General features: G+C 38.3%; 3 protein-coding genes and 1 long non-coding RNA gene across 11 annotated transcripts; 2 read left to right on the top strand and 2 right to left on the bottom strand.

Moving 5' to 3' along the window:
- The first annotated feature begins 254 nt into the window (after window positions 1–254).
- Window positions 255–7,253, top strand: LOC138945113 (uncharacterized). The gene is made up of 3 exons (XR_011448912.1): window positions 255–424; window positions 2,104–2,651; window positions 4,886–7,253. It is a non-coding gene; the product is annotated as an uncharacterized lncRNA (long non-coding RNA).
- Sec71 (ADP ribosylation factor guanine nucleotide exchange factor Sec71) lies at window positions 1,616–10,954 on the bottom strand. 5 transcript variants are annotated; one of them, XM_070316358.1, is made up of 13 exons: window positions 10,691–10,954; window positions 10,302–10,504; window positions 8,879–10,218; window positions 8,309–8,749; window positions 7,876–8,153; window positions 7,298–7,672; window positions 6,702–7,203; window positions 6,333–6,628; window positions 6,037–6,209; window positions 5,721–5,941; window positions 5,440–5,643; window positions 4,737–5,317; window positions 1,616–2,649 (listed from the first exon to the last, which is right to left on the bottom strand). In XM_070316358.1, exons 2-13 carry the CDS (start codon window positions 10,423–10,425, stop codon window positions 2,085–2,087), a joined length of 5,100 nt encoding a protein of 1,699 aa, XP_070172459.1. In that variant the 5' UTR covers window positions 10,426–10,504; window positions 10,691–10,954; the 3' UTR covers window positions 1,616–2,084. The 5 variants fall into 5 exon arrangements, with proteins under 5 accessions (XP_070172459.1, XP_070172458.1, XP_070172457.1 ...); XM_070316357.1 differs by having other exon boundaries at window positions 10,302–10,568; XM_070316356.1 differs by having other exon boundaries at window positions 10,302–10,603.
- A 1,332-nt stretch (window positions 10,955–12,286) lies between these two features.
- LOC138945114 (luc7-like protein 3) lies at window positions 12,287–14,898 on the top strand. The gene is made up of 7 exons (XM_070316360.1): window positions 12,287–12,634; window positions 13,138–13,386; window positions 13,447–13,653; window positions 13,829–13,990; window positions 14,064–14,260; window positions 14,369–14,454; window positions 14,538–14,898. The coding sequence occupies exons 1-7, from the start codon at window positions 12,530–12,532 to the stop codon at window positions 14,609–14,611; spliced, it is 1,080 nt and encodes a 359-aa protein (XP_070172461.1). The 5' UTR covers window positions 12,287–12,529; the 3' UTR covers window positions 14,612–14,898.
- A 2,650-nt stretch (window positions 14,899–17,548) lies between these two features.
- LOC138945117 (mitochondrial glycine transporter) lies at window positions 17,549–24,193 on the bottom strand. Of its 4 annotated transcripts, XM_070316363.1 has the most exons (9): window positions 23,922–24,193; window positions 23,206–23,362; window positions 22,271–22,580; window positions 19,911–20,029; window positions 19,475–19,559; window positions 19,209–19,388; window positions 18,786–18,957; window positions 18,246–18,505; window positions 17,549–17,752 (listed from the first exon to the last, which is right to left on the bottom strand). In XM_070316363.1, the coding sequence occupies exons 3-9, from the start codon at window positions 22,322–22,324 to the stop codon at window positions 17,726–17,728; spliced, it is 897 nt and encodes a 298-aa protein (XP_070172464.1). In that variant the 5' UTR covers window positions 22,325–22,580; window positions 23,206–23,362; window positions 23,922–24,193; the 3' UTR covers window positions 17,549–17,725. The 4 variants fall into 4 exon arrangements, with proteins under 4 accessions (XP_070172464.1, XP_070172465.1, XP_070172463.1 ...); XM_070316364.1 differs by lacking the exon at window positions 23,206–23,362 and having other exon boundaries at window positions 24,047–24,193; XM_070316362.1 differs by lacking the exon at window positions 23,206–23,362.
- Between the last annotated feature and the right edge of the window lie 45 nt (window positions 24,194–24,238).

Raw genomic sequence — 24,238 nt, forward strand, 5'->3', positions numbered from 1 at the left:
TAAGGTCATCGCACATGAAAAAATTTTAGTCATAAGCGCAAAGTTACAATTTCCATATGTTGAACTGCGTTCGAAAACACCACCAGTGTGGCCGCTAACTCGTGAGCACATGAAAATATACCTTAAGCCCGTAAACAAATCAACCAATCAGAGTCAAACATTCTTATAATATAAGAACGTTAGAACGTTTGATTATGATTCGTTGATTTGCTTATGGCTTTAAGACTAAACTTTTTCACGTACAATAGCTTTTACATAGACATAGTATATAGTCTATGAGCTTTCATTTCCTTTTCATTTCCTATAAATATTGAAGAACGAAACACGAGACATTTATATCTTATAAAACGCGGAAGAGAGGAGGACAAGTCTTAAACTAGAGGAAAAAAAAACAGAGGAAGCTTCTCTCTGCTTGAACTCGAGGGTGCGAAAATTCGTGGATTAATTTCATATTAGAAATGCAACATATACATACACACACGCACGCATATATATTTATGTATGTGTGTGTGTGTTTTATGTATATATACATATATTTTTCATTGAATTTATTTAAATAAGACTTTGAACAATATCAAAGGATCAATCGTTCTATTTTATATATATAAGTTACTTAACATAATCTTCCTCCAATACGAATATACATACATAATGATTTTAATATTAATGATAACATGCATATAAGTGGCTTATTTTAGATCTTTTACGTATTGACAACACTTGTTTCTTCTTTCATTTATCATTTTCGTACATACATATACATAACAAGCTCATTCTCTCTTTTTCACATTCTATCAAATTATAAAGGTTTATCGCTTCAACAATGCCTAGCTAGCCACTCCATCGTTATTTATAATGTACATACATATGTCATGGCATCTCAAGGCATATGGAAATGCGTGATAATCCTCCTTCGCTTTTTCCTTTACAAATTCAAATATCATTTGCTTAGATAAAAGTTAGTAATAGCAATAAAACTATTTTTTCTCAACTGACTAAATGATGATTAATGAACAAATTTTCGAATTAGATTCTGCCATAAATCATTGAATACGCCAATAGTAAATTTTATCTTAAAGATTGACACGATATTTAAAATCATGGAATCCGAATTTTAAAAAATTGCACGAAATATTGCCGCGTCTAAAATCCAAGTCAGAAGAAAATTAACTTTGGATTCGAAGATATATGTTGCCAATTTTCAACTGCTTGCGTTGCCTTATTCATACATACATAGATACATACATACATACATACATGCATGCATACGTACATACGTGCATACGTACATACGTACATATATATAATTATATTCCATTGTATTAAATAAACGGATGTGTATACATGGTATTAAACAGTTTATATACGATTCAAAAAGTTCTGCAATAAACATTATGCAAACATGTTTACAATAGTGTATTTTCGTCATACATTTAGCGCTAAATTTTTGTATGTAAAATATATATAAAATAAATTTTTTTTTATATTATGTATGATTATCATATTATAATATTATTTATATATATAAATATAAATATATATATATATATATATATATATATATATATATATATATATATATATAATATAGCTTTATATAAACATAATACACACACACACACACATACACATATACATGACATATATACACACACACACACACATTATATATTATAAATAAAATTATATTAATTAATTAATCGTTATAATATGATCAAGTTATTATTGACCGCGATTGATATGCCATTCATGCATGAATCTGTATATTGCACAAATAAAATCCAAGTTATATTTAGCGCTAGATGTAATGCTACACACAGAAGAGTGAAAGCAAATCGATGAAGCGTACAATGATACGAATACGCTGAAAAAATTTTTGACGCTACTGATTTCATCGTAGATTATATATAAACGGTTTAAGGGGAGTCAAAGTATCTAATCGCGCTTTACATTTCATTACATTCCTATCTTATCGGGGGTCGAGAATGGCATATGACATGTTTCTCTAGTAAAAGAGTTCCGTTGAAACTGGAAATCAAAAGATTCCAAGATAGTATCCGTAGCTTATTAGCTCGTAACTATTACTACTGCGTGATTCTGAAGACCGGTCCGATCCTGAGGAAGAACCTACGCAATACCGATCTAAGTTCGGGCTTGAGATCGAAACACATGACTTCGCAGAGGGAGGGATAGCAAGTGGAGGCGTGAACCGCGAAGCGGTTGTCGCTCATTTTCAGGATGCGCGTGAGCAGCAACAGCAAGATCGGCGTCCAGGCTTCACGATGAGCCTCGTTAGCAAGCGCGAGGAAATACTCCAAGGCCTCGCACGCCACTTCGACCAGCCGTGCCTCGACCTTAGGCCAGTCCGCCCGATGTGCTTCGTCGTTGTACATTTTGAAGAGGATGCGTAGCGCACAGGCAAGCGATTGCGTTTCTTGTTTCAACAAATTCGGTTTCACGTTACCGCGAAAACTGGCCTTCCACAGCACGTTGCGCTGTTCGTGATTCGAGTTAAAGTTCTTCGCGAAGCGATGCGATCGCAGCAAACATTCCACTAACTGCAGAAGGTGATTAGTCGTCAGAGCGCAGTACATGCCCTGTTCCTCCTTCTGTTGATCGGCGGTAGCCCTACAGATACGATGTATATTGCTGTGAGTATTGAGAAAATAAAAAGTACTAATTTGTTTGAATTGAATTATAATCAAACATAGGCTAGTGATCGAGTAAAAACAATGAACATTAATTTTAAAAACATCGGATAAGATGTCAATGTAGATATGTACACACACACACACACACACACACACACACACACACACACACACACACACACACACACACACACACACACACACACACACACACACACACACACACACACACACACACACACACACACACACACACACACACACACACACACACACACACACACACACACACACACACACACACACACACACACACACACACACACACACACACACACACACACACACACACACACACACACACACACACACACACACACACACACACACACACACACACACACACACACACACACACACACACACACACACACACACACACACACACACACACACACACACACACACACACACACACACACACACACACACACACACACACACACACACACACACACACACACACACACACACACACACACACACACACACACACACACACACACACACACACACACACACACACACACACACACACACACACACACACACACACACACACACACACACACACACACACACACACACACACACACACACACACACACACACACACACACACACACACACACACACACACACACACACACACACACACACACACACACACACACACACACACACACACACACACACACACACACACACACACACACACACACACACACACACACACACACACACACACACACACACACACACACACACACACACACACACACACACACACACACACACACACACACACACACACACACACACACACACACACACACACACACACACACACACACACACACACACACACACACACACACACACACACACACACACACACACACACACACACACACACACACACACACACACACACACACACACACACACACACACACACACACACACACACACACACACACACACACACACACACACACACACACACACACACACACACACACACACACACACACACACACACACACACACACACACACACACACACACACACACACACACACACACACACACACACACACACACACACACACACACACACACACACACACACACACACACACACACACACACACACATATATATATATATATATATAAAGGGTGTCCAGTAATAGACGGATCTCGTGTGCAGGTAGAGCGGGTTAAACCGAGTAGAACAATCCTATACCATTTTGCAATCTTCACAATAATTAATGAAATATTAATTGAAAAAGATTGGCCAATCCGTACTAGTAGAAGCGCACAGCGAAGCAGTGGGAAGGACGTTCTTCAAAAGACAATAGTTATGTACGAGCGGCGCGTAACGCTAGCATAGACTTATAGAAATAGATTGCGCATCCCTGCAAAAGACTGTCTTAAACATTAGAAAGAGAGAGCAGTCGGATCTCTTTCTCTCTCGCACAATTGAAGGAGAGGGGATATCGCGGTTGGCGGAGAATGAACAGTTTGCGAGTATATGCGCATTTTCCTCGCTTCTCCGTTCCTTCTCCGTCAGCCGCGATATCCCCTCTCCTTCAACTGTGCGAGAGAGAAACAAATCCGACCAGTATATCTCTGTTCTTCAATGTTAAGATCGCCAAACCGTAAGAGCGTGCAGTCTATTTCTATAAGTCTATGAACGCTAGAGTCTTACCGCTCATACATAGCCATTGAAGAATGCCTCTCTCCCTGCTCGCCACGAACTTCTACTCGCACGGATTGGCCAATCTTTTATTAATTAATATTTAATTAATTATTGCGAAATCCCAAAATAGTATAGGACTTTTCCATTTGATTTGACCCACTCTAACTGCACACGAGAGGTGATTCGTCTATTACCGGATACCCTCTATATTGATGCTCAATGTCAAATTCTTTAATTAAATCTTAAAATTTTTATAATTCAGAAACATCTTCCAATTTTTTTATAACTATGATTATGCGAACGTAGTAATAAAACACTTACTTTACAAGCTCTGACGACTTGCCGTTCAGCATGTCGGCCTGTGCGAGTGCCAGATTCTCCTGATCCTCCTTACGCGAGGTCGCCGGATAAAAAACAACGTTGTCGATAGTCTGTATCAATTCGAGCTGAACTATACATTTAATTTGCAGCGCGGAGAAAAGCTTCGCCTTCGGCAGAGACTCGGTGTTGAGGCTTTGTGCGCTATTGCTCCGCTTCAGGATACCAATATGGAGGCCATCGGACTCGCCGGTGATCACGTCGAGATCGGACTCCTTGTTTGGCGACTGCGGTTTCCATGTGAGTAGAGCGGACGGCAGGGTACTCTCGAAAATATCCAAGACGCACTGACAAGTCTTCTCCCAGGTTCGCTCGTCGAACTTGATACCGTTGCTGATGACCAGATTTTCCAGGCAGTTAGTGCCCGACCGAGCCAGTTGCTCGTTGTCCTGTTGAACGCACCAAAGAAGCTGGAAATACAGCTGTTCCAGCAATAAGGGACCCAAAATATCATAAAACTGTGAGAAAACATCTACAATGGCGTACAGTGCGTGATTACACGTTGTCGTCATCCACTCGGCTTTCTACAACATTTAAGATCCAGATGCTCCAATCACTTATCATTTCAAGAAAAGAACAAGAATAAGCCGGCTTTTTTCTTTGCAAAAGCTTATTTTCATCTTTAAAGATACAAACTCGTACAAACCTCGGTATGCTGCTCGGGCAGTTTCATGTTATCGAAGATTCTGAAAAGAACCTGGAAGAGATCTTTCCACCAATGAGGTTTAAAGGACGCGCCGTGAGTCTTGACGACATCAAAGAGTACTGTCAGCGCGCGCGTCCTAACATCCAGCTTACATCTGCTCACCACGCAAGATAATTCAAATAATAATGGAAACCATCCTCTCACCTATAAGAAAAAAAAAAGACAAAATAGAAATAAATTTATTAACATCGAGTAAAATATACGAGTGAATATAACGTTACCCAGGCTCGATCTTCCTCCGAAACCATCCCGCTATCATCCATCATACCTTCGGCAAACAGATTGGGATTCGCATCAATATAGGACGCGCAGGAACGTATCAACCGTATGGCCTCCATGCTGGTGTCCGGAAAAGATGCGTTGCAGGCGAACTCGCTCAGACATTTGACAGCATCCTGAAAGGAGTCCACCATGATGCTGAAGTCCTCTGCATACAACTCGTCTATAGACACATCAATTCGAATTAATGGCGACAATAAAATTCATCGATCAATTTGGGGGAGATATCATTTTGGAAGATATAAAAATATGACTCACTAATGATTTTGCCAGTCATGGAAAAGGCCAGTTCGACGACGGACTCGTCACGATCGCTGGCCGCATGGTGAAAAACGCTGAAGATATTCTTCCAACCAGATCTGATATTGGGTGCCTGCGAGTGAACGATTTGCGCCACGCACCTGACGACCATGTCTCTGATCATGGGTGACCTGAATTAGATTAGATTATTAGTCACATCACACATACAATTGAATTACAAATACATTATGTTAATTATGTCAAATTAAATATAAAAAAATCATTAATATTCAGTAAATATCAAGTTAAATTACCTATTCTTCTTCATGATGTGTTCAAATGGCCTGAGAAAGTCCTTTTGGAATCTGAAGTTGGCGAACTCGCCCTTCTCGATAAACTTTGTAGCCAGTTGCCTCAGAGAATCTACGGCAAAGAACGCGATATCTTGCCGAGGACTACATCCTACCCTGTCGAAATGGTCGCCAAGTACTTGCCAGATCCTGGACCATTGCAATCTAATACGACCCATGTTATAATACGAGATTTCGACAATCTTTGTGAGAGAGAACATGCGTGGTTGTGTAGGGTGGGCCAGCTCCTCGAGAGAGACCTATGATAACGAAATATTTATTATTTAATTTTATACCTAAGACTTATATCAATTTAATATAAAGTAGACAGACTTGGCAGAGAGCTTTGACGAATTCGACGATGGCGTCGCCATCAAGTCTCGTTGAACCGGTAAAGATACGATCGACAGCTACGACGACGCTTTGCGAACTGGTCTCGCCGATCGACTCCTTTACACTGGGGTCTAACGAGCTCAGATTGAGATTACTGGTTTGGTGCGAATTAGCAGAATGCGCGAGATTGCCAAAGTTTGCCAGCGGCGATGGGAAATGCGGCTTCGATGGCGGGCCCAGCAACTGCGGCCGTATCCCGGTGCCAATCAACTGTGCCAATTCCAACTGAGAAATGCATTTGACGACGTCGAGCCACGAGCTCCCCAGATAATTGCCATCGGTATGAGCTACCGTGATGAGGGTTTTAATGGTATCGATATTTTTTGCCTTCATCTCGGTAATAGGCGAGTTAGCCGTCAGCAAAGTGAATCTTGCCAGCGCCTGCACGTAAGCATCGCGCTCAAGACTCATATGAAAAATGCAGGCAATACGAATAGCACACCTGTAGAGAACGTTACAAATAAAGTGATATAATATAAATGGTTAGTTACAAAAGGCAGTATGTGTAAGTTTTCATTCTTAAAATATTCTCTCACCTGATGCCATCGAGGCAAAGCGACGCGATCTCCGTGTCGTCGCAGTCCTGCAGGCCGACGCTGAAGGCCGCGAGAAACGGCGTCCAGGCCATCTTGAACATCGGGCGCACGTGTTCGAGATGTTTTGCCGTAGTGAACGGTGCCTGAACATGACTGACAGATTCCATCAAATTCTTCGCCGCTGTAGAGATTACCTCCATCTCCATGTTCCATAGCAATCGTCGCTTCTTCTCGCTGGAGATCAGCTGTTTGCCGGCAAGCCGGCTGTTGTTGGGGTTCGACTTCATCTTGATCTCGTTACCGGCGATTTCATCGTAGATTCTAGAAAGGTATTCCTCGGGAAGATCCTCATTGTCGCTAATACGTCGGTTAAGCCTGAACAGACAAATAAGATAAAATAGAGAAGACCCTTTCATTTTATACTTAAACAGACAATTAACAATAAAAATAAAATGAGTAATGAAAGTCTCATATCATATCACAAACTTGATATCAATATAAATTTCTCTTCCACAAAACACAGAAAGAAAATGCACTCACGCGCAATTTCATTGTAATCAATTTAAAATGTATTGTACCTAATATATTGTTCTTTGGTCATCTTATTCTTAACCTGCGGTGAGTGTAAATCAGTGGTCAGCATTATGATTGAGAAACCGAGAACATAGGCTGTATCCGCGCTGGTGAAGAGGCCATTATTGGGGTTGCACTCACAATAGCGGCTGGCAAACTTCTCCATCAGCCGGTCGATCTTCTGCGCCTCGCCGGGCAGCCGAAAGCCTTCCAGAAAGTATCTCAGCGCGGTTACTAGATCGCGCTCAGCAAAATTCATCTGATCAATGTAGTGGTACATTACCTGCACGAGTGAAGTAAGATCAGATTTTGTTACATCATCCCGTAATTGATTATATAGAAAAATTTCAATATCCTGAATAAATAATTAGTCGCTTGACGATTGTTATTAAATATTGTCACATATAGCTTATACAATCTCTTTACATTCTCTGTTACCTGATTGTGATTATGATCACCCAGAAAGTCGCCGATGGCGGTCTTATCGAGTCGTTCGTCCAGATGCAGCCATCTAGCCACGTCTTCTGGTAAGGTACCGAGTAACCCCTGCTCTTGCAGATACTGCACACCCTTGCCGGGTTTCCGGCTAAAAATCTCAATGCCGGTCTCCCACACCTCCTTCTGCTGTTTTTGTACCTCGTATTGCTCCGGCGAATCCGGCACCTCCTTGTTACCGATCAGACTGGAGTTGGCCGACGAGAGACTGCCGGCGCTGCCATAGCGCGGCAGCGGGGTTTCTGGTGCCGGGTCTGGTGGATCCGAGAGTGGTTGCTGATCTCCCGGCACGCTCGGGTTCACATACAGATCTCGGCTCCATTCCACCATGCACTTCAAGATGGAAACGAGGCATTCGAGACCGCGAATGCGCATGGATTTCTCCTGGAAGACGCAAGTATTAAAAACTAGAAAATGGCATCGTCTCTCAATAAAGGAATAAAGTGTCCTCTTTTTTTAATAATCCATCTATTCTATTTTCTCTTTCTCCTTCTATCATTGCTTGCAACGCACCTGATTCGGTGACGCACCGAGTTCCAGGGCTTGGCGACCCTGGGCGATCTTAGAGAGATCGTTGACGAGTCGTTCAAAGAGATTCGCCGCGGAGAGATCGCAATCGTAGTTGACGTAGATATCGACGACACTCTGGGCATCCGCGCAAATTCTCGTGAGCGCATGTATGACCATCCATTTATGCTCGAAGGAACTACTGGAAGTCTCGAGAATGTTCATAAAGATCTCTTTAAAGAACACTTCGATCTGCATCTTGAGATGCACTTTAAAACGTGCAAGCAGTGCCAAGAACAGCGCCAGCGAGAGCTCAAACACCTCCGGTACTGAGGATACGCCATTTTTAGACAACGCGACGCATAAATACTGTTTAATGGCGATGACGAACATCTCGTTAGAGCGCAATACCGGGCCAGCATTCTGCAGGATCCCTAGGAGCAACTGCAGCGACAAGATCTTGGACCGAAGCTCGTGCGATCTCGGATCAGGTGTGCCGTCCGGTAGAGGTTTCATCGATAGTTTGCAGAGAGCGCGAAACACAAGAAACGCGTCTTTCTGCAGCACATGAGTGAACTTGGCGGTGACCATGTTGTCATTCTCGGCGGTCGCTTCGTCGCCGTTGTCCTCTGGATTGCCGTTCTCTAGATTGATTTCCTCCTCCAACGGCACCACAGAGTTCACCACATCATCAAGGATACCCTTAACAATCGTTTGAGAATCAACGGTGTCGGAGGCATTTTCCGCGTTTAGTTCAGTTTCAGCCTCACCGTTTGCCACAATAACAGCTTCCTGCTGCTGATGCTCCCCATCGATTCTCACATTCTCCTCCTCGGCCTGAGTCTCCATCCGTGCAAAGATCACGTTGATCATTTGCGTGAGGGTCGCGCGAGCGGTCGTTTGGTTCACCAAGTTGCGCGACGCCAAGTAAACGTTGTAAACGGTACGAATCGTCAATAACACCGTGCCTTCGTGCACCTCCACATGTTGGCTCGTCATCACAGTCAATAGAGCTTTAATAATCTGCAGCTGCACGCCCTCGTCGGTCTGCGGACCAGTGAAGCAGCCACAGATCGTTTCGACAATGCGCACAATCAACAATTTGTTTGGCTCCGTCGAGTCGGGCACATTGCCAGTGAGATGGCCGTACGCTATCAACTTTTGCAGGCAGTCTAGCGCGGTCACTACGATCCTCGGCGACTTGCTCTGACATGCCAACTCAAACGGTAGAAAGTATTTCTCCGCTGTGATGACGTTCGAGTCGCTTTTAGGCTGTGGAAGGGCGTTTGAGGTTACCTCTTCGCCTTGCACAACCGGTACATCTTTGATCTCGTTGCGAAGATCTTCTGCAAGATAGAAATACGTGAGTACAAGTATAATCGCGTGTAACAACCCATGTACATTCTTGGAAAAATCTTGGGATTCTCACCGAGTGCGGATTCGCAAGATTTCCTGAGCTGCGAGAGATGCGATCTCTTGACATCTCGATCGGCCAATATCTTCTCCAAAGCTCGAACGATAAACATCTCTCTAGTTTTGGAGTTATTTTGCATCGTCACCACTCCCCACGCTGCGGTGGAGAATCTGTGCTCGTTTAATGTTCGTACCTCAAAGCGTCAACATCGAAGTGAGCTAGCAAACAGCTATACATGTAATTATCTCGGACGTCCATCTGGCTGTTCGCCAACATCTTTCACTGTGTTTAATTTCTATCTTATATGCAATCTCTCGCTGTGAATTCGAGAACGTCAAAAATTGCTGGCAGAATAAACTGAATAAGTAAAACTCTGCGCAAGCATAAGGTACGAGATTACTCACCTATGTGAGGAGACGACAATTGCATCCAAGTCTTCGAGACGGTAACAGCACCGCGATAATGCAGTTTCCTCGACAACGATCTACAACATCACCCGTCGGCGTATCTCGGAATAGATGTCAACCGACATTTACACACACACGCACACGAACATTCGCTTGCAGCTCGTAGCTCGCAGGCTCGCACTGTGACAACCGTTTGAACGTAACTGCGAATGACGACAGCCTCGAGAACTCGAACGTTCGAACCTCGAACCAGTGACCAGTGACCAGTTGACCATCGACATATAGCTCTGTTACATGGCACCCTTAAGCGACGTCTACAATAGAGATTTTAAGCCCTAAGTCTTAGGAAATTGACTAATCACAGTCGAGTATTCTTCTCATACTCGACTGTGATTGGTCAATTTCTTAAGGCTTAGGGCTTAAAATCTCTATGGTAAACGCCGCTTAATAACATCCGTTGTTCTAAGCCTGGCCAATCACAGTCATGCCATTCTTCAAAGGAATAGCTGTGATTGGCCAGTTTCACAACTACGAATGTTATTATGCGGCATCTACAATAGAGATTTTAAGAATACTCGACTGTGATTGGTCAATTTCTTAAGGCTTAAAACTTAAAATCTCTATTGTAGACGTCGCATTAAACCCGATTAAGGGTGCCGTGTAACGTAAAGAGCTCATTGCCTCGAATCTCCAACTCCTCTCTCCTCTCTGCGTGAGCAACTTCATATGACAGCACGTCATCACAAGTGCTTCACGACATTGCATTCGGAAGTTCTACTTCTAGAAAACATAGCTTTTAATTGACTAATCAGGACAAAAAAAAATAAAAATATCTAATTGGTCAATTAGATATTACTCTGCTTAACGAGATAAGATTTTCGAGCACATCCAAGACTGGCGTGCAAACCGAGTTTTTAGCGCATGCGCGGTATCAATAAAGTATCTAGTGCAAATAAAAAAGAGAGATATGCTATTGCTCGCTTGTAAAAAGAATTGTTTAAACTCTTTGTTAATAACTCGTTTTGCAACGCTAGATATACATATATATTGTACAGATATTAATTATATTAATTTAGGTAACAGATTTTTTTTCATACATTTAATCGTGTCTTTCCTCGAGTGAGTCAAATTTTTTGCGCTCCTAATATCATACGTCGCTGTCAACTATCCTATTCGCAACTAGTCGATGCGCACTATGCGGTGCGCTTGCGTGCGCAAATTGGCACTAAAATCCATATAATTCCTATAAAAGAAATACGACAGGGATTTTATATTAGTATTAGTCCTTTCTAGAGATTCCTTTAAGCCCGTATCAGACTATATACATTGAGATTGAAATTTCACCAATCAGGACAAGGAAATTTTAGTTCCTTTTATCCTGATTGGCCAAATTTCAATCTTCAATACGTAGCCTGATACGGGCTATACGGGCTTTAGAGTCTATCGTACATTGTTTGAAAATTTATCAGGTTAATACGAGTGAAGATTTTTGCTTGTTTGGACAAAACACCTCGTAGTTCTCATTCTCATACATGTTCGATAATTGTTGATAATTGAACGGCGATGGTTCAGCTGTTCACCGCAACAACGCCACCTGGCGGCACAGTCCTTAGTTCGCTTTGCAATTGTCACGATCGTGTTTGCCGCCGCGAGTCGCGAGTCCCGAGATTGCACGCATTCCGTCAAAATCTCTATTTTTCATTCATTTCTTTTTATCTCCACGTCGAGTCATTCTCAGCGCGATTTCGTTATCGTGGACTTTTTCTTATCGTGTTCTCTTCGGACGCGAATTCCGCGCGCAGCTCGCAACGATCGTCGTAGTGTGGCCGAAACAAGATGGCCGCCGCCGCGGCCGCCGCGCTGCTTGACGAGCTCATGGGCAGGAACAGAAACGTTTTGCCCAACGAGAAGCCCAAAGAGCTCAATTGGGAGGATCCCGAGGTGAATTCATCGTCTGGTGCTAAAGACATCTCTACGAAAAATTTTGATTTGTTTTCTGCAGAAAAATTTTTAAATGCTGTGTTGATCCTTTACCTCGACATTTTTTTTTTTTTTATTTGCCGTTTCCGTTCAAGTTTCCAAATAGCGAGAATGTATATGATCAAATATTCCAAGGAATCAAGTTTAAAAAATTCGCCATTCTTGAAAATTTCCACAAATTAATTTCGAAGGGAATTACGAGTGAAAAAATTTAATAGTAATAACTATTAGAGAAATTAGTTACAATATATATTAGATTTAGTTAAGAGACTATAAGACATAGAAAATATGAGAAAAAAGAGTAAATGCACAGTTTATAGTTATTTATTTTTGTTTGACAATGTTGTATGAAGATTATGAAAACATAAATATTATTCTTATATCTTATTTGTACCTTGATCACATCTTTAATGATTAATGTTTTAGCATTTTATATTTATCAAAGCTTATCTATTGTATTTTAGTTTTGCAAGCTGTATTTGGTAAAGTTCTGTCCTCATGATCTATTTGTTAATACAAGAGCGGACTTGGGTGCATGCCCCAAAGTACATGACGATGAAGCTAGGGAGTTGTTCGATAAAGCGCCATATTCGTATCGTAAGCAGCAATACGAGGATGAATTTATTAGGTACTGTCAAAGCATGTTGAATGAAGTGGAGCGAAAGATCATTAAAGGAAAGCAGCGATTGGCACTGATTGGGAGAACAGAAGCAGTAAGTTTTTCATTACAAGATTATAAATACAAAAATTATGATTCAATGCTTTGTGTACAGCCGACGTTAACCCCGGCGCAAACGCAAAGGAATGAGGAGCAGATTGCTCTGTTGACAGAAAAGATAAATAAATTAGTGGAAGAAGCCGAGCAAAGCGGAATTCAAGGCAATGTGGAGCAGGCACAGGGCCTAATGCGTCTTTGTGACCAATTGAAGGAAGAGCGCGAGACCTTGAGAAAATCCAACGACAATAGTCATTACAATCAAGTGAGTTTGTAGATTGATTATTTTGATTTATATGAAAGTTACAATTATCATCTGTTATAAGTTAAAGATATAATAAATTATGGTAATAAAAAAATCTAATAAAAAAAATAGTGAATACAATGCTTTATGACGCGTTTATAAGATCTAATTTTAACTTTATGAAACTCATTTGTAGACTGCTGAACTAGCGGCCGCGCAGGAGAAACAGATGGAGGTGTGCGACGTGTGCGGCGCGTTCCTTATCGTAGGCGACGCTCAGCAACGGATCGATGATCATTTAATGGGAAAACAGCATGTGGGCTATGCGAGACTAAAAAGTGCCCTTCAAGAAATTATGGTGAGGATAGGTTTTTTTCAACATTAGATATGTCTTTCGAACTCAAGATGAAATTAAAATCGTTTGCGTGCAGAACAAACGCGAAAAGGCGCGCGACGAGAAGGAGCAGAGGAGGGAGGAGGAACGAAAGCAAAGAGCACGAGCGAACGAAGAGCTCGACAGGCGGCGGAGAGATGGTGACAGAGATAGAGATCGCGACAGAGACAGGGACAAACGTCGAAGTAGGCGAACAGATGATGATAAAAGCCGTCACGACTCTAGCAGTCATAGGTAAATATCGTTTCACAATAGATTACTTTTTTATTATATTTTGATAAAAACCGATATCTGACGATACTCGAACAAATCAATCTAATGGAGAGATGTTACTGATTACAGAAATTCTGGGCATAGAAGTAGAAGTAGATCGCGAGAAAGACATCATCGGGACGAAGATAATTATCGACGTCATAGTCGAGATAAGGGTGAGCTATGATTTGATTCTTCTAACATACTGTAGATGTTGAACTGTGCCCGATAATCGCAATAACAATAACAATGATTTCAGGGAATCGCGATCATCGGAGCTCCAGCCATCAGAATCGTCGTCGTCACCGCTCGCGAAGCCGAAGTCACAAGTAACTTCTCTTGATTGGTTAGTGAGTGAGAAATGAGCCAGGTATGCACCAAACAATATAACCATATTCGTCTCAATTACTGTACAGGTACTTTCTCGATCCAGGTGAGTTGCCATTCCGATGCACATAATACATATACATGATAATACAATCTGTGATGTTTGAAGCACCGCGTAAGAGTCACAGCAAGTGTTCGTTTCACACACACACACACACTCTCTCTCTCTCTCTCTCTCTCTCTCTCTCTCTCTCTCTCTCTCTCTCTCTCTCTCTCTCTCTCTCTCTCTCTCTCTCTCTCTCTAAAACACACTCTGTCTCACTGTCTCTGTCTGTCTGATCTCCCGCCAGAATAATCGAACGTTATAAAACGGTTTGCCATATTGTTTTGTTATCTTTAAGATTTCGTGATTAATGGCGCACCTTAGATGTGAATGAATATTAAAAAAACGATAGCAATGGATAGAGTAACGGGTACACTTATCATTGTATAGTGCCTCTGCAAAGACACAAAGGGTTTACAATAATAATCTAACTTATGATTAATCTCTTAAGTTCGAAAAAGTTGAATTTATCCGTTCTCTTGGCCAAATTTTTTTAATTGACATCAATCGTACTATCGCTGCGATATTATCTCGAAAAGAGTTAAAAGATTTCAAAATTAATCTAAATTCTATTTTTTCGACTCTATAAATTCGAGAAAGAAAAAACTAAATATATGTTTTCCAACTTTGACTTTCTGCAAAAAAAAAAAAAAAAAAAAGCGAATAATTCTTTAATCGCATCGTGCGGAAATCAAATTTAACTTTGACACATAACTCCGAGCATTTCCGTTTATTGTCTGTGGAGCAAGCTGGGAGAAGGTATATCCTACGGCTTGCTTTCGTCGATCATAATTCTGTATTCGGCAGAAGAGTGTAAGTCCAAGAACTCGTTTTTTTCCAGGAGAAGCCCGCGAAGGTTCCGGAATTATGGATGCGTGCATATTCAAGATGAATTAAATATAAGTGTGAAAAAATGCAATCAGGTTGAAACTCATCTAAGATAACATATATACATATATATAAATTCATGCTGTTTATTTAAAAATAAAACAAATTGGTTGTAAAAATATAGCATTTCTCTTTATTATAACGTGTTATCGCGTTTTTGTTTTCAGATAAAATCAAATTCTAGAACTTACCTCTTTCGGGAATCGCGTTTTCCGTTATTCATGAAAGAAAACGTCACATGTGTATTTCCGTATTTCCGTTATATATATATATATTAAAAAAAAAATAAATAAATAAAACAAAGCCGATAGTATTGGACTTACTCTCTTCCGTATCTCAGACACAGGACTGTTTTCGTTAAAAAAAATGTAATCTAAAGTTTGCGTGATAAGAGAACGAGAGAGAGAAAGAGAAAAGAGAAGAAAAGAAAGTTAGCGCGGAGGGGAGGGGGGGGGGGGGGGCACAGTTCTCTCTCAGTGCCCGCTTCATAGAGCTTCGACCACGACTGCGAATGCAGTTGGAGCGCGCACAACTGCGAGTGCGCCCTGCAAACATGTGTGACTGTGACTATACGAACCTCTAGCTTCCATGTGCCACGCAATTGACGAGGTATTTATGCCGGAATGTGATAATATCAACATATCCTTCTCTGCCAAGAAAATTCACTTCCCCATCTTGCTTTCTTTTATCTGTACGGGTTTTTGGCTAACTCGAGGGTCATTCTGAGATAAACAAAGATTCGGAAACAATATAGAAATCCTCAAATTACCGGTATAGAATGTGACACTAACTTTTTTTTGCATAGAAAAAGCGAAAAATAGAAAAAAATTAAGATATATTTGCAATCTTTTTAAGAGGGACAAGACTGATAGACGACTGTTTTCATTGACCGTTGAAAAGAAGATATGCTTTTCGATAAAAATATATGTATCATACTGCTTCTAGCAAAAGAAATATAAATAATCTTTTGTAAGAGAATATATACATATATCTGATGCCTAAAAAAGATAATATTTAATTAAAAGATAATATTTATTTGACAAATAATTTTTTTTCGGACAAATTAGATTTATTTAAATAAAAATTAGATAAATTCGTATTCATAAAAATTTAATTCATAATCTCCTTGACGAGGATCTCGCGCGCATATTAAACACACAATTGACAGAAGGACAGGATTTTACCAACATAAAACTATTATTAAAATGTTTGAATATTACATCGAATCGTGATACCGGTGACACTTACTAAGACTCGAATTGTCTATTTTCAGAAAGAAGAGAGACGAACAAAACGCGAAGATTACACAAGAAGTTGCACAAGACGTACATCGCTTAACGTACTGTTAAGGTAAAGATTTTAAATAATCTTAACGGTGATAGAGAGAGAGAGAGAGAGAGAGAGAGAGAGAGAGAGAGAGAGAGAGAGAGAGAGAGTGAGTGAGAGAGAGAGAGAGAGAAAGAGAAACAGGGAGGGCATACGAAGAAAACAAATTTTTATCGAGACACGTCGGAATTGAAATAATAACTTGTGTCTCTAGCAATTGTTATTTTAGGCCATCTGTACATAAACAGAACGATCGAAAAGGTAAATTATCTAATATTAACACGGTATTATAATGTACCGCAATTACAATAATCCTAAGATTGTTATTTGGAATTAATAAAATAATGCTGGACGGACTTTGGTTCTCTCCTTTTTTTATTCTATACTCCTCTTCGTACGATTTTGAAATTAAAATAAATTTAATTCCGGCTTAAATATCAGCTTTTCATATTTCAAATCTTGAATTTTTTAATTTTGTCATTTTCTTAATCTTTATTATGGTATATTATATCAAATATACGAAGCTAACGAAATTAAACATATGGAAGATAAACAAAAGGGAAGGATTTATAGGACAGTGGGCAATGTTAGATGTCCTGTAAATATATAGTCATAACTTTGAAAAAAAAAATATATATATATATATATATATATATATATATCATTTATTAAAAATAAATATGCGAGATGCAGAAACACTATATCTCGCGCCAACTAATAATAGATATAAACAGTTTATATTAATACTGTACATGGCACGATCTTCTTCTGGTACAAAACAGCTTCATACAATAATAACGCGTTCACTTCAAGCCGATTTGTCTCGTTACCTGAACACAATGCAATGGCATATATAATATTACGTGTTAATTATTATCGTCAGATTTATATAATTTCGCTTCGAAATATATCTCTCGTCAGATAAAATAAAACCAGACACAAAATTTTACTACAATATTGCAAAACGCGTGCCGTTTATTTCCTTACGTCATATATTATTTAATAAATTCCAAAATTGAAAAAACGAGACTTATTGATGGATGAAAGTATATCGAATATCGATGCGTATAAAATGTCATTTAATCTATAATTACGTAACTGAAGGCAATCATTTAAAATTAACATATTACAATCTTTTTCATGTCTTGAAGACTTCGATATAAAATTTGTACTTGACAAATAAAATCATACAGAATAATTCTTACTGCTAAATCTCTAAATATTAACTTTAAAGTTATTAAAAGACGCAATCTTTGCGTTTTTACTTCATTATTGTTTGATTATTCGGATTCGTGTTTCGCATTTGACGATTGATCGAATTACCTGTTCGTATACGGTCCAAGCCATGGTGGTCATCAGAGTTCGCCTCAACATTCTGGGAACGATACCTTTGAGGTATCCCAGGACGCCATACTTTTTGTAGACAAGGAACGTCGCATGGTAAATGCCATTGAATTCGTTCGGATACAACTGCATCTTTGTCTTGACAACATCCGGCGGTTGCGTAACTACGGAGGCTAAAACACCAGCGAGGATTCCGCAGCCAAAGTGAACCAGTATCGGCGAATCACCTAGCGTCGCTCCTACGAATAAAGAAAATTTATCTTTAAGAATAATCTTTAAGGATCTCTAAATTCTTACAAATTAAGAATTACGAATAAATATTAAACAATTATATTAGAATTGTAATAGATGTCCTAGAATTATATTAGAATTGTAAATCATATAAGTAATTATATAATTTTTTATAACGTTTAACATATATTTCTTTTCGCGTTTATAAATAATAATAATAATTTTACACATGTATATATAAAATTATTATTATAGCAACGTACTATGTTAATATTATTTAAGAAATACCTGTACTGGCAGCCACGCTTTTCAGTTGGGTATAAAACATAAGATATAAACCGCTATAAGGCGCATCTCGTAAGAGAGTAGGCACCAGACCACTGGATAAACCTCTCACTCCTTCCTGCTTATAGATCAACTTCAGAGCCTCGCCGATACCATTATATTTATAAACGCCGCTCTGTAAAATTACGTTGATATAATCCGAAATCGGTTAATCTCAAATTTTATTTTGTGCAAGTCAGCAATCTCTTATCAAATTTCTCTATTTGAAATATTTAAATATTTTTATTATACTATATTAATACCATACTAAACGAGACGCAATTATTTGCAAAAATTTCTTTTCTTCCTCCTCATTACTCTCTTCTCAATATTTCTTTCACCCTCTCTCATGCAATTTCATCATATCCTTCTTTCTGTTAATCGTACCTCGAATCGCGTCTTGACGACAGTGATAGGAATCAATAGAGCGCCGGACATGGAACGCGCGGTGATGCCTAAGGAAATCGCCTGCAGGGCCGTTAGCGGTTCTTCTAGATTGAAAACATGCTTCAGCCAATGCAGTGACGAGAAGTACAGACCTACACCGGGAATTACCCTGGTTATCGACTGCGAATTAAGATTCATAATCGTTATCGATGCGAATAATCCAATATCCGACTACATATTAATCTCTTAGAACAAGGACATCTCACCGGCGTCATACCCTTCCACAGTCCGAAGACATTCTCCTTTTGAACGATGTTTGCCACTGTTCCCAACATTCCATTTCTCGGCGATCTATTCCGGAGAAATTCGGAACATTAATTGGTAATTATATAGCTTATAAATATAAATGTTTAAAATTTAAGCTAAAAGATATGAAAATCAATTAATCAAAAAATTTAAGTTTAAATTAAATAAAAATTATAATTTTTTGGAAATTATGATAAACTTTAAATGAACAACAATGATAGATTAAATAAACCTCTCCCCCTCTCTCTCTCTCTCTCTCTCAAATCTCTTGAAAGAATAAATTAGCCAAACTTTATCTTAAGAATCTTGAGCTAATAAAGATTTTGATTATATAAATAAGTTGTTTAAATAAAGAAAGCCTGACTAGAAATTTTATTTTATAGCTGTTAATCTTACTCGACGGAGGTATTGACTCTACTTTGAAGCCTAGTCTTCACCAGATCCAGCGGTTGAAAGAGAATCGTGGAGAATGTTCCGGAGAACGAGCCTGCCAGGAAGGATTTCAAGATCGGATACTGCGAACACATACATAGAAAAATCGTAAGAAAGGCACATTCGAATTTGTAATTTTTGCGAGTTATTTTATAGCTTCCTTAATTTCGCAAACAGATTTCTCCAATTTAGTGAAAGTATCGAAAACCCATTTGAAATCTTCAGACACGTGTGTCTAAGATCGACCCTTGTGCAATACTTGATCAAACGCGAATTAATATACGGCTATCTTGTCGCACGAGTTCGCTCACGTGCGACGAGACGATCTTGGCTGCGCGCTATCAATCGTTAACGAGAATGACTCCGGGATTATCATCGCAAACAGTTATTTTTCGCGATGCAAAATTTTTTAAATAACGCGAGTATTGCACAGTTTGTCTTAATGTTTAACAACGAATTCACATTTTATGCTACACAAGAAATCTATTTGTTTTGTTCTTTCCTCGTAGATAGAAGAAAACAAAAAAAAATGGAATTTTGCGCGATTAATAAACTTCTTCATCAACAAATTCGTCGTCCGCGCGTGTCGGACGATATATAGTTTATTTGTAAATCATCTGACCGACGGTTTATCTTGGTCGTCTTATCTCTCGTATTCTCTTTTCGCGGAAGGTTTCCAAAGGTTTTAATAGTAAAATCTCTCGCGATGCGCGACATTATATAAGATGATCGTGGTCATTCGTGAAAAAAATTTGAGGTCGATTTCTTTTTGTTGATAATTTTCAAACATTAGAGATACGTGAATATATTTCTTAATTCCTTTGCCGCAAAAAGCCATCATTTTCATGAAACATTTATTACAATGTGCCATTATTAGCGATTAAACGAAAATTTTTCTTGCATACATTGCTGTGACTTCGTTAAATTGTCGAACAAATTCATTCGATAATTTCTTAATCAATTGACGCGATAATCTATGTAAGCGTAAGCTAACTTATATGATCTTACGTAAAATTATTCCAACTGCACAGAGAGAAAAATAATAATAATTTTAGAGAAATATACTTTTTTGAATGTACTGTACAACGGTATAGATTATTTTGTTCCACCGTTATAAAAATATTAAGAATCAGATGTATCGTCTCTCTCCAAAGAAACACTGCGAATACAAAAATATATTTGTACATCTCGTATCTTTTGGAATAATTTTGCACAAGAAGAATATTGTGTATTATATCAATTGCTTCTAACACATAGAATATATTGTTTTCATTTGTATTTGCATATCGAATATAAAAAACATTTTGTAGCAATATTCTTTTTTTCTTATAAAATTATTCCAAGAGGGATAGGATCTCTCTCTCTCTCTCTCTCTCTCTACAGATATTTTTTTTATCCGTTGTGTAAGATTTAAGAAATATACATATATCAATTGAGTAGGACACGTTGATGCTGTTTGAATTGATTTTTTTTTTTTTTTTTTTTTTTTTTTTTTTTTTTTGTTAAATATATATTGCTATATAAACATTTAAGACTTTTTCAATCACATCAATTAAAACAACATAGATATTGTTATGTTGCGTTTGTAATAACTGCATATGTCATCAATATGATATTTGATTTTTTCGTTTTTATGATTTTGATTGATTCTTAATGGCGACTCAATTTCTTTATTATATTTGCTTTTAAATGTACTTTTTTTCGCTGAAGAAGACCCGAATTGGAATCGAAACATTCGCCTATGAAAATAGAAATTTATACAAAATATAAGAATATATTTATTTTCTTAGTTTTGCATGTTAGCTTTTATATGCCTGAGGTTTCTTTATTAATATAGTTGCCAATATATGATAAACCTCAATATCATTTAAAATGCTCAATTATCCAGATTGCCTCGTGTTGTATCCTACACATTAGTTTAGAATAAAAATTAATCACAATTCAAAATACTTACAGATCCTAGAGCTTCCATAATAGATCTATATATATAACTTAGAAACTTATATTCACTATTATCAGATTTCAAATATATATAAGTGTCCCAAGAAAGAATTATATTTAAAGTGTTATTTTCAAAAATGGTCGTAATTAAGAAAAAAAACACTATCCCAAAATTTCTTTAGCAATGATTTGTTATTTGATTCTCCTAGCTATATCAGTTTTTCACTCCTATTGACTTTTAATAATTTCACCGTCAACAGTTAAACAAAGCAATTGTTTTGTAAAGACAGAGAAGCAGTGGGGGAGGAATTTCTCCCTATATAATCGTCTTTAATGCTGGTTAGATACTGAGTCATCTTTGGAAACGTGCCGGCTTTACTTACATCCCCGTTTATCTTCGTTTCGACATTCTCGAGGTCAATCGGGTGACCCTGCATATCGGGGCATGTTCGTGCGAGTAAGAATGCCAGGCTTATCAGCTGTTGAAACGTGATTTAAACGTGACTTTATTTGAAAACGTGATGTACTTTGATGCTGGCACAAGTCAATCGGTATCGTCTTCACTCGACGACCCTACCGCTTCTTCGCGCAATGATAATAGTCTGAATCATTTCTTGTGGAATCCTTCCAGCTCTTACAAAGAGATTTTGGATGATCGGATTGTAGAATGTATCCTCTTTCAGCTAAATTCGCCTGTGTTCGTAAAATAGAGAATTAAATAACATCCTTTGAAATTTTAGAGCATAGAGAAGAAAATAAAATTGTATCAGTATGGAAATAGAATGATAAAAGGTGGCGGTTGTGAGAAGAATACATAAGCGATACAACTACAAATTACAGCATCATTAACAAAATGTTTGTAATTGTAGTTGCCTTCAAGTTACGAGATCAAATGGATTTCAAACATATATTTTTATGAACAGAAAAGAAAAAAGATTAGTATTCTAATATGTAGATTCAAGAAATGACTTTTCTTTTTTGATCAAATTTAGATCTCTCTACAAAAGGATTAAAGTTTATATATATATATATATATATATATATATATTTGAGTCTCTCATACAATTTATTCAGGAAATTGTACATTATCGGAACGAATTAAATATGCAAGACACGTGTAAAAAAATAAATATATTGTACATAGCGAGATACAATAAAAAGTAATAGATTAAAATTGCAATTGCAATTATATACGCACGTATAGATTACTGAACGATAACAGAGTGATATCGGAATGACAAGAGCAGCGAACTTTCGCGAAAAAACCAGAATGTTTGAAAAGTTAAATAAATGACAACGAAAGAATTGCAATTATTACATAATCATTTCATCATGAGTGCGTTTATATCTCAAGTCTCCCTCTGCAGCATCTTGTTTTGTCGAAACGTCGATATTTCGCTTCCACATCATTCCTTCTATTTTATATTTCTTGTATTACATATATAGTTATCATTACACATGATCAATCGAGAAATCTATAAATGATTTTTCAAGGTAATTAACCACAAGATTTGTCCGTTTTAACTGCTCTCTTTTCGTACTTAAAACGAAAAGTAGATACATTCCGATTTTAAAGAAAATACAGTAAATTAAGCAGATTAAAATCGATGTATTTCAAGAAATTTAAAATCCATCAGCAAACAAAAATGATCTGTCATTTCTCTAAGGAAGTACGGATTGTACATGTACTACATGTACATATGCATCAAGACAGGTTAAACGGATATACGTAAGAAATCGATTCGCAAGCAAGAAATTTTGGATTTTAAGCTTTACTTTTATTCGCGACAAATGAGATCGATTGAAACAAAAGATCCATGATCTATTTGCCTCTGGTAATAACACGAGAAATTAAACTGCAATTGAATCAATTACAGCAACTTCTCCATGGCGAAAGTAAAGTTGAGTAAAGTTAAAATAAACAGTCCTTTGTCATCCGCAAAAGTTAACAAAAAGCATTTTTATAAAGAAAAGAAGATTGACAACGCCATGTGTCAAACGCAAAAATTCGTTTAATGGAATATATTTTCGTACCGTGCTAATGGAGAACGAAATAGCGAACGAAATGTGAGGCTCACGGGGATGAAGATCGCATGATGAAGAAGTCACCGTCGACTGATAAAAGTTATCAGGCAACGATCGCGACATTATTGTTTTACGTCTTTTCTTGTTTTCGTGCTCCGGATTGTTTATCTCTGCGAAATAAGAGGGGGCCAGCTTATGAATATTAATCCAGCGTAATTTGCGTAATCGTTTCTGATATAGCGACATAGCCACGCGGTCACGAGATACGAGATATCTATTTCTTTTCGTAATTCTATCAATCGATGATGTAAAAAAAAAAAAAGAAA

This window comes from Polyergus mexicanus, unplaced genomic scaffold, assembly GCF_030449975.1.
Source record: "Polyergus mexicanus isolate NDT 795.1 unplaced genomic scaffold, iyPolMexi1.0 SCAF_3, whole genome shotgun sequence".
Taxonomy (NCBI): Eukaryota; Metazoa; Arthropoda; class Insecta; order Hymenoptera; family Formicidae; genus Polyergus; species Polyergus mexicanus.